Genomic DNA, 12,003 nt, shown 5'->3' with positions numbered 1-12,003 from the left:
TTGGCTCTGGCAGAACTTGAACTTGGAATGTAAAATAGGATGAAATGCCATTAAGCATTTTACCAGGAGTGCTAACGATTTTGCTGGCTCACCACCGTAATAAAATAATCATAATAATAATAATAATAATCATAATAGTTTCAAGTTTTGCCACAAGGAGAGGATAAGTTGATTACATCGACCCCAGTGTTTCACTGGTGCTTGATTTATTGACCCTGAAAGGATGAAAGGTGAAATCAACCTCGGTGGAATTTGAACTCAGAACATATGAAATACTGCTAAGCCTTTTGTCTAGTGTGCTAATGATTCTGCCAGCTTGCTACCTCAATAACAACAAATTTGTAACAAATCTATGTGAAAAGCTTTGACAGTTGCAGGGATATAGCTAAAGACACTTGCACAAGGTGCCCTGCAGTCGGTGTCTCCCGCCCCACACACACACACTTGCACAAAAACCTCCACAGCTAAAAGCTACTAAGATTGAATTTTACGATTTTCTTTGAAATTCTTACCGTTCAATCCTGCATGGCAAACCTGCGATCGTGATAGACTTTTCGTATCCAGCATCAAGATGATCACCTTTGACAGTGACTCTAGTGCCACCATCTTTGGGTCCCATTGTTGGCTCCAGTCCATTAATTTCTGGTACCTAAAAAAGGAAAATGAACAGAAAAACATATTAATAATATGCAAAAAAACTATGAGTAGAAACATATGTAATCAGCGAAACCTCCATAAACTAGAGAGCCCTTTCAAAATAAATCTATTTTGACTTTAATAATTTTTTTTTTTTCAGAAAATAATAGGAAAAAATGGACCAACTTTTGATTCAGTGACAATATTTAACACTTTAACATTCAAACTGGCCATATCCAGGCCAAATATTCTACTTGTTTTATGTTCAATCTGGTCAGATCCAGCCTCTCACAGTTACCACATAGTGTCATCCTAAAAAACAGTCATGTCATCAAAATCTCAAAGCTGTGAGATACTTTTTTACTTGTTTCAGTCATTTGACTGCAGCCATCCTGGAGTACTGCTTTTTAGTTGAACAAATTGACTCCAGGACTTATTCTTTGTATGCCTAGTACTTATTCTATTGGTCTCTTTTGTCAAACCATTAAGTTACGAGGATATAAAATACCAACATCGGTTGTCAAGCAATGGTTGTTGTGACAAACACAGATGCACACACAAATATATACATACACACACACACAACGGGCTTCTTTCAGTTTCAATCTACCAAATCCACTCACAAGGCTTTGGTTGGCCCGAGGCTATAATAGAAGACACTTGCCCAAGGTGCCATGCAGTGGGACTGAACCCAGAACCATGTGATTGGGAAGCAAGCTTCTTACCACACAGCCATGCCTGCACCTGTGCATAAGTAATTCAAAGTACCTGAATGCTAAAGTGTTAAAACATAGGAATTTTAAAAACACATAACAACTAATATTGAAGCAGCAAATCAAATATGATACACATGAAAATACGTATAAACCATTTATTGAAATAGATATAAGCTAATAAGTATTTTAAAATATTTTTTGTGTTATGTTTTTTAAGTTCAGTTGCTTGTCTTGGAACTAATTACAAATGTATTACCCCCTCATCAGAATCTCCGTGAAGGACAATTGTGCAATACTAATATATGACATAATTATATACAACAAAACTACCAAGAAACCAACAACCCTCTAAATAAGTTTAACCTTACAAGAACTAGAATTTCAATGAAGAAAATCTCATAGCCATAAGAACATGATATATCATCATCACCACCTTCTGACATCCTCATATGGATCAGATGCGATTTATTGAGGCAAATTTTCTACAGCCTGATGCCTTTCCTGACACCAACCCTCAACTGTTTGCATGTAAGTTAACATTTTGCTATGACAAGATGTTTACACTGCTTGTGTTATGCTGATATTTGTTTATAATTATCATGTGAAGCCAAACCAAGGAGTGAATAACACACACACATGTGCATGCACAAATACACACGATAAGCTTCTCACAGTTTCCATTCACCAAATCCATTCACAAGGAAGTAGTCAACCTAGGGTTATTTTTAATAGAAGACACTTGCTCAAGGTGCCATACAATGAGACTGAACTCAAAACTATATAGTTGGGAAGCAAACTTCTTAGCACACAGTTATGTCTGCACCTAGCTATGCTACAACCTATATTACTGAATAATTATTTATAGACAGCAGGACCATATGAATGGTAAGCTATGAATAACTAGCAATAGATTGCAATTTACGAACAAGTGTGTATGCTATATATTTACAACCTACTGGACATAAAGTTGAACAAACAGAAGTGGAATACTCACCACATATTGATAAAAGAAATCTGACATGGCTGATGCAAATGTTGCCACAACAACGCGGACGGCGCCGCTCTTTTTTGAAGAGCGTCCTGTTCTGCAAACAATCCTGGGTTGACAAAGATAAAACAAATTGAACAAATTAATTCAATTATTCAGTTAATTAATTAAAACACAAAAGCAAATTAAAATTTCTAATCCTACCAAATATTATGAAGATTACCCTTGTAATATCTGTGACCTCTGGAAGAAACCACTTGTTTGAATAAAGAAAATAACAAACAAACAGTAAAAAAATTTAACAAAAGAAAAATGTTCTTTTAGTTTTTTTTTTTACCACCAGACATAACACTTTGAATTGATGATATATTTAGCAGAGTGAAATGTGAGTGCAAAAAATTCCTTCTTGTAGTTGTGGATTTTTCCATGGACTATTACTTACCCTCTATTATTTTGCAGTGGATGAAAATTGGCAATGTATGCAAATTTTGTCTTCCTTTGCAAGTAATGTGTGCATCTAAGGGAGTAATCATCATTTAACACATTAACCGTCACACGTACCACTGGTGGTTCATCACAAACTTCACACAATCACCACTGGTGGTACATTTTCATAACTTTAGAAAATATTTTATTCTGTATCTTTGATATGGCTTTGAGGATATCAAAATAGAATGAGTGCTAATTATTAGCTTCAAATTCTGGTGCAAAGCCAGCAGGTTTTTGGGAGGGTGTAAGTTGTTTACATCAGCCCCAATGCTCAACTGGTACTTATCTTATTGACCCTGAAAGGATGGAAAGCAAAGTTGACTCCCAGCAGCATTTGAACTCAGAATGTAGAGAAGGAAGAAATGCTGCTAAGCATTTTTCCTAGCGCAGTAACAATTCTGCCAGTTCACTGCATCTGAGTTCTAAATATTCAAGTTTAATTATGAAATATTGTAAAAATGCCCAAAACTTACATTTCCTTGTAATTAAACAATATGCAATGTGATCAGAAATACATGGCATCACTGGTAGGTTCCAGAAACAGGCAATGGCTGTTAATATGCTAAATTTCTTTTTTAAAAAATAAGAACCAATTTTATTTTGAAAACCTTGACATGAAAAGTTACCTCTATGTTATTTCCTGACTCCCCATCCCCTGCTCATTACCCTAAAGTGGAACAAAATGAATGCAATATTTAATTTTACTTACTTTTGAGCAGGAACATACTCTGATTCTATAGGTTCGCAATGTGCTCCAACCACAGTCACTCCCTTTTTGATGTCTGAAAATGTTTTACCAAGATTTTCTCCTCTAATTGTCAAAAGGGTTCCACCTTCTTTTGGACCTTTTGATGGATGAAACTGTTCAAAAAAAAAAAAAAAAAGTTAACACATATTCAGAGAAGTATTGGCTGGAAATGTTAGGGTGTGCTTAATCCTTTTGTTACTATATTTTGGTTGAAAACACAAACTTTACTTTAATTAATTTTAGACTAAAGAACAAAGTAAAATAACTTTGTCATTACTAAATTGGGGTTTGGAATATAACTTAACATTGAATTTTGATGAATGGTTTTAATGCTGATCACTTTAAATTGGAAAATAAAATAAAATGGTACCTAATCCTCTTAATTAGATACTTTCTCCACAAATAACCATTATTAGTTCTTTTAGACATAGTCTTTCAAGTAAAACATTATCCAAAGTGTCCTCATATTAAGGTATGATTTCAGAGAGACTTGACAGAGAGAACATGTGAGAGAAATGGAAGATACATGCAGGGGCTAAAATTTGTCAAAAGTTGGTGATGGAGGGTCCTAGATATATAGGTAAGGGAAGGAGAAGAGTAAAAAAAGTCATGGGGACATCTGAGAGTATTGTGTCTGTATCACCAATGAGATAACTGAGATGATTGTGAAAATCTACCCAGATTCATGATATCTTAAAAAAGCAGGCACTGTGAAGATAACAGTGATGTTTGAGATTTTACATACAGACATGCCTCACCTCTTTTTATACCAGTATAATACACACATACAGAATAAAAAGAGGAAAATGGACGATAGCAGTTCAATGTGTGGTACACATGTTTCAATAGTATGGTATCTTATTCATTATTTGTGCATTACATCATACAAAAACTTGCCACATCATTGGAAAACTGACAGGTATGATAGCAAAATCTTATTTTTGTTTGTTTCATGTTAAATAACACACACAAATAAACAATTTAATATTAAATTGAAGAAGGATTACTCAATATTTTTTTAGTAGAATACATACATATTAAAGATCGACATGGTCTTTAGAGCTTCAGTATCATTGCTTTCATCAAACAATCAGATGAAGGCTAACAAACTGAAACTTCGAAGTCACTGTCAACTTCTTCCTTGATAAAATGTAAACATTATATATGTATATATGTGTGTGTGTGTGTGTGTGTGCACCAAAATACAAGCACATTATGAGTATTTCTGCAGCATTCAAGATGTGATTGAGAACAGGTATAATGCTTACCTCAGTTATTTTCACATTGCGACAAATCTCGGAGCTAGGAAACCAATGGTAATTGGTGCACTGTGACCGGATACTGCACTTGTTCTCACACCAGCCACATCTGTATATCTTGTCCATGGTTAAGCAAATACCACAGCTTGTAGCCATCGATTCACATTTGTACATTTTAACTGTAAACAACAATAAGAAATATAATTTAACATAACACATGATATAATATAATATAGGTTTGACAGTGCAAATAGAAAAATAGACCTTGAAACATGAGTTTCCATGTATTTTATAAATAAGTAACGGAGGTTATGGGGTGACACAAAGGCTGAAAGTTTCATACCTTAGCACTTACTAAACTTTGATGAATACCGATGCTTGAAATTCTCTGACTCTTTTTGCCAGTTATTAATTAATTACCTATCTATGGTATTTGATATGGCTGTATTTTCTATATGTTGCTCAAATGCATGCCACTGGTCAGTCTGATTTATTTACTCTTTACTCTTTTACTCTTTTACTTGTTTCAGTCATTTGACTGCGGCCATGCTGGAGCACCGCCTTTAGTCGAGCAAATCGACCCCGGGACTTATTCTTTGTAAGCCCAGTACTTATTCTATCGGTCTCTTTTGCTGAACCGCTAGGTGACGGGGACATAAACACACCAGCATCGGTTGTCAGGCAATGCTAGGGGGACAAACACAGACACACAAACACACACACATATATATATACATATATACGACAGGCTTCTTTCAGTTTCCGTCTACCAAATCCACTCACAAGGCATTGGTCGGCCCGGGGCTATAGCAGAAGACACTTGCCCAAGATGCCACGCAGTGGGACTGAACCCGGAACCATGTGGTTGGTTAGCAAGCTACTTACCACACAGCCACTCCTGCACCTATTTCTCTAAGATTATTTTCATTATGCAAATGCCGAAGCTATAAATGTGTTCTACTCTCTTTGTATATGTCTCTTGGCTGCTGGCAATAGGTTAGAATTGTTGATGGTGCCTATGTTTGAGTTTGCCCTCTTATGCTCTAGACAATAAGTGTGTACCTTGTCTAAATGGTAAGTCAACTTCATAGAAATCTTGATTTGTTAGATTATCTCCTTTTCTCATATGGAGATGTTCTCAACTGTCATTTGATAATTGTGACACATGTTCTAGAACCAGAGATACCATTAATAAATCAAGAATTTATGTTGTATCATATTTGTTTATGTTGTTCAAATACATGGCAATGGCCTCTCTGCATTATTTCTCTTAACTTATTTTTATTTAACACTTACACGCACGTATGCGTGCGCGCACACACACACACACACAACAGGCTCTCAGATCACTTCCATCCCCCAAATTCACTCATATGGCTTTGGTCAGCTCAGGTTTATAGTAAAAATTAATGTGTGATTAATTCAAAACATTGTGAACAGACAAGCAATGAATTTGATAAAGAAATTTGAATGCTAAAAGGTGAATCTATTAAATTTTGATGTAAGATTTTGATTAGATATTTAGATTACTTTTAAATAAGAACACAGAGTTGTAAACCCAGAGCTGGCTTCAGGTAGCAGAGTATCAAAATGGTTAATAATTGTTAATAATTTTTGCACAAGGATGGCAATTTGAGAGGGGGAAGTCATTTACATCAACTCCAGTGCTCAGCTAGCACTGAAAGGATGAAGGGTAAAGTTGATCTCAACGGAATTTGAACTCAGAATGTAAAGAGCTGGATTTAATTGCAGCTAAGCATTTTGTCAGACATAAGTATTGAATCTGGTCAATAATGTCATAGGAAAATACCTTAACTAATGATTTATAATTAGCAAATTACAATAATTAGCTAGTTGAACTATTTGACATATATTCTCATGTGTAGTATTGTCTTCATATTCTCAAAAAATTAAATAAATACATAAATTTTAAAAAACAAGCTATTTTTGAAAGAAAGGGCCATAACTGCAGATCAAAAAATGCTGAATAGAACTGAACAGATATGTGTTTGTGCGTGTATATGTGTGTCTGAGTATATGTATATATGTATGTACATACATATATATTTATGTATGCATATATATATGTATGTGTGTATGTATATATAGTTATGTTGTATCTATTAGGAATACAACATAACCATACAATTGTAGCGAATAATAAACAAGTGTCCAACCATTCTCCCTCTTCTTGACTCCAATTCCTTCAATTTTATATATATATATATATATATATATATATATACACAACACAGCTGAACATCCCTATCATTCCATATAGTGTTACTTTACAAATTTTTTTGAAAAAGATTTTGTTTATAATTTTTTTTGCTGTTGCTTTTTGTATTTCTTTTTTATTAAATGCATCTTCCATAAGTGATTGTAATATAACAGAAAGGAAGTTTACAATTGATTAGAAAAGCTATAAATGAATGAATGAATAAATAAATAAATGTAAGAGGAAGAAGATAAAAAAAGTAAAAAAGAGAACAATTACAAAACAATGTTTTATTCATTATTCTATATGTATTAGATGTGTGTGCATATAACACACACACACACACAAACACAAATATATGTGTGTACACACGCACAAAGATATATTTATGCATTAAATATTTTATTTTGCGGCAATCAAAGACTTATTTCCATTACTATTTTTATTATTCTTTTTAAGTGAAACTCTTTACTGTAGTGAGATAATACATACCTCATATTGAGTGAGAGTAAGGAATTTTTATACACACCCACACATGCACACATATATATATATATATTTGTGAGTGTGTATGTGTGATATTATACAAATATATATCTGCAAACATATGCCCACTCACAATCATTGTATTTGCATATCAATGTGTGTGTATTTGTGTAATACTTATACATAAATGTGGTGAGCTGGTAATTTATCTGTCTTCATGTACTAAGTTCAAATTCTGCAGAGGTCAGCCTTGCCTTTTATCCTTTTGGAGTTGATGAAATAAGTAGCAGATGAGCATTGGGACTGATGTAATCAACACACACACACACACACACACATTTATTCATGTGTGTATGTATATCTGAAAATAGGGCAAATTCTTTATCTTTCTTCCTTTCTGCCTGTCATCTTGGGAAAAAAATCCAATGTGGTCATATCTGGAGAGAGTTGGGTTCTGCCAGGTCCAAAAATGCACTTTTATATATACAATGATCTTTCTCTATTTTGGTCACTTTTTTTTTTATGCTGAACAAGTTATGGGGATATAAACAAACCAACACTGGTTGTCAAGCAATGGTGGGGGACAAGCACAAACACAGACATATACAGTAATCCCTCACCATATCGTAGTTCACCTATCATGCACTCAGTACATTGCAGATTTTTCTGGCTAATATATGTAAATTTATATTGTGGAATCCTCAGTATATTATGGATTTCTGTGGCTGATAGGTATTTAGATTTTTTTGGATTTTAATTATTTCTGTGGGAGGTTTTGGAATGTAACACCCACAATAGTTGAGGGATTACTGTATATACAAATACATCTCATACATGCTTCACTCATTTGACTGCAGCCATGTTGGGGCACTACTTTGAAGAATCTTAATCAAACAAATTGACCCCAAACCTATTTTTCTTTTTAAAGCCTAGTACTTACTCCAATGGCCTCTTTTGCTAAACTGCTAAGTTATGGGGACATAAATACACCAACAACATTTGTCAAGTGGTGGTGGTGGTGGTGGGGCAAACACAGGCAAAAGTCTCACACACACCATACAAGAGGCTTCCTTCTGTTTCCAACTACCACATCTATTCACAAGGCTTTGGTTGGCCTAGGGCTATACTTGAAGACACTTGTCCAAGGTACTTCATAGTGGGACTGAACCCAAAACCATGTGGTTAGGAAGCAAACTTCTTACCATACAATCATGCCCAAAGTACTGTGCAGTGGGACTAAACCTAAAACCAAGTGATTAGGAAGTGAACTTCTCAACTGCCCAGTTATGTCTGCACCTACAAATATACATAGCTGCATGTGTGACAGAAATGTTAAGAAGTTAAGTTCAGCAATTTTGAAATCCTAGGTTCAATCCCATACATGAAAACCTTGGCAAATGTCATTCACCATATGCAATGGTGCATGAATTAGTGGCTAAGGTAATTCAAGCTAATATCTATGTGTGTGTGGGGGGGAGAGGGTGTATGTATCATCATCATCATCATCGTTTAACATCTGTTTACCATGCTGGCATGGGTTGGATGCTTCTATCTTAAGGTTGTCAATTTGATTCCCAGCAGTACATTGTGTCCTTTATCTCTTTATTTCACATTATTCCAGTCCACTCAGCTGGCAAAAATGAGTTGTACCTGCAGTTCAATGGGCCAGCCTTGACACATTCTGTGTCATGCTGAATCATCCTGCAAACTACATTATGGGCATGCATGTCATTTGCATGTTAATTTCAAGAGCAGGCTGTTCTGTTGGTCAAATCAACTGGAACACTCTTCGTTATAAACAACAGAGAGCCACACACATGCGTGTGTGTGTGTGTGTGTGAGTGTGTGTGTGTGAGTGTGTGAGTGAGTGAGTGAGTGTATCATCTTCATTATTTAACATCCGTTTACCATGCTGGCATGAGCTGGATGCTCCTGTCAAACAACCCATGCCAGCATGGAAAACAGACGTTAAACGATGTGATGATATATGTGTGTGTGCGCATATATACATATATGATGGACTTTACCATCGTTAGATGACATATGAGGGTTCGACAATTTCTTACCGAACAACCACACCGATGATTTGTTTATAGTGATCAAATGTTTATGTGTGTGTGTGTACACACACACACACACACACTTGCAAAATGAAGACATGTGGCTTAGTGGTTAGGGTAGGCAACATGTTGTGTCCTTGAGCAAGATACTTTATTTCACATTGCTCCAGTTCATTCAGCTGGCAAAAACAAGTAGTACCTGTAATTCAATGGGTCAGCCATGTCACATTCTGTGTTATGCTGAATCTCCCTGAGAACTAGATTGAGGGTACACATGTCAGTGGAGTGTTCATTCACTTGCATGTTAATTTCACAAGCATGCTTTTCCATAGATCAGGTCAACTGGAAACCTCATAACCAACTAAAAGCCAGGCCATTTTCCATAACTTGAGGTTGCTCCATGTCTTGTGGTTGAAATTAGTTACATGGAAACTATGAGAAAGCATGCCAAATGGTACCAGTAATTCAAAGCTCAAATGTTATAACACTGACTGGCTTCAGAATTAACATGGTGGTTACATTCTCTGTGGAATACTCAGTCACTAATGTACTTATTCACAGAGCCTGGTAGTTCAGTGGATTGAACAACTAAAAATGTACAATCGAACATTTTGACTGAGAAATACTTACACACATACACTTATATGCATATCTACACACACATCTCTTTTTCTCTGTCTTCATAAAATAAGCATGTATCTCAGTCTCTCTCTCGCCATATATATACACATACACACACACAAATATATATTAATGTATATCCATACATAGCCAAATCAGGAAAGAAACATTTTTTCTTCTTTAACACAAAATTTTTCTCTTCTCTTTCATTATTTTCATTACTATTACAACTATTATTATTATTATTATCATTACAATAACTATTATTACTATTATTATTGTTATTATTATGATCATCATTATTGTTTTTATTATTTGCTCCACCAAGAGAAGGAAGCATGCCAACATGCACACTGCCATTTTCACAGAGTAATTATCATTTTCTTTTGTGCATCTCTTCATTTGCATCAGTAACTTTTGTGATGGAATGATTAACCCTAGAGCACTGAGGCTAAATGGATTCTTTAACTTCGAAACAAAACAATGAGAGATTATAAAAGGAAAAGAAAATAATAATAATAATAATAATAATAATAATGATGATAATAACAATAATAATAATGATGATAATAATAATAATAATAATGATAATGATAATAATAATAATAATAGTAAAGGATAAATGTTTATGAAGTTGCAGCACATAGAACACAGACCCAGTAACATAATGTTTTATACATGACTGGAAAAAAATCTTTCTAACCTATTTGAAGTTGAAAATAGTAAGGAAAGAAAACAGCTGTTGTGTGGTGTTTATTTTTGCATATGAATGAATAGTCCTCTTTAACAGTGTTAAATCTATATGTATGTATGTATATATATATGCACGCACACACACACACACACACACACACATATCATTGCTATTATGCAAAAATGTTGTAAGTTCAAAACGTTGCTTTTTCAGAAAACACAAAAATAATTTCACCATTCCATAGCAAAACTGTTGTACTACACAATAACAATTTTTGATATCTTGGTATCTGAAGCAGCTGGAGATACAATAGTTTGACCAAAAGAACAGGCTATTGCAAGCAAAAATAAATATTGAATAAAACACATTTGGCCAAATTTGGACATACGACAGTTTAACATAACAGCAACAATATATATATATATATAGATGCATGTACACACACACACACATGCAATCATCGTCCTCATCATCATTATCATCTTTTGATGTTCATCTTCCATTCTGACAGTTTGGAAGGGTTAACAGGATACAACAAGCTGGAGGATGATGTTGAAATCCAATGTCTGCTTTGCCAGAGCACTAGCTTGTTAGCAATTACATCGGTGTGTCTGATACAGTTGTCAACTAGCCTCATCCTTATATGTTGTATTTTCAATGTTGCTTTTGGTAGTCCCTAGTCTAAGTCGGTGTTTGTTGTATGACTCTTAGGAGACATTGAGTGCCATTCTAAGCATCCTTGTATAACAACCGTCCAACTGCTTCTTCAATGCTTTAGTGAACATCCATGTTTCAGCCCTGCATAGAAGAACAGAATCCACTGTTGCCAGAAACAATCTCACTTTCAATTTCCTTGCTAACTTTGAACTCTATACCTTTCTCAATTTATGGCTTGTGCTCCAGGCAAGCTTTCCTTGCTGTGATGTCTTTTTCAGTACTTTGTGTCCATGCACCAAGGTATTTGAAATTTTCTGTGACTTACTGGCTCTCACTTTCATTGATACAGAAGTACTAAAAAGATGTGATTTAGACAACATCATCCTTGAATTTGCAAACAAACTAAATGACAATGTGAAGCCAGAACAATG

General features: G+C 34.8%; 1 protein-coding gene across 6 annotated transcripts in view; it reads right to left on the bottom strand.

Moving 5' to 3' along the window:
- LOC115212037 (plexin-A1) overlaps positions 1–12,003 on the bottom strand; it is a 695,010-nt gene that overhangs the window by 86,741 nt on the left and 596,266 nt on the right. For all 6 annotated transcript variants that reach the window (XM_036502774.1, XM_036502773.1, XM_036502772.1 and 3 more), the window contains 4 exons: positions 4,846–5,015; positions 3,539–3,690; positions 2,347–2,449; positions 513–649 (listed from right to left, as the gene is read on the bottom strand). In XM_036502774.1, the coding sequence (XP_036358667.1) occupies positions 513–649; positions 2,347–2,449; positions 3,539–3,690; positions 4,846–5,015 (562 nt within the window). The remainder of the gene's footprint in view (positions 1–512; positions 650–2,346; positions 2,450–3,538; positions 3,691–4,845; positions 5,016–12,003) is intronic.

Source organism: Octopus sinensis, linkage group LG5 (genome assembly GCF_006345805.1).
Source record: "Octopus sinensis linkage group LG5, ASM634580v1, whole genome shotgun sequence".
Lineage (NCBI taxonomy): Eukaryota > Metazoa > Mollusca > Cephalopoda > Octopoda > Octopodidae > Octopus > Octopus sinensis.
This window is presented reverse-complemented; position numbering and strand designations above follow the sequence as displayed.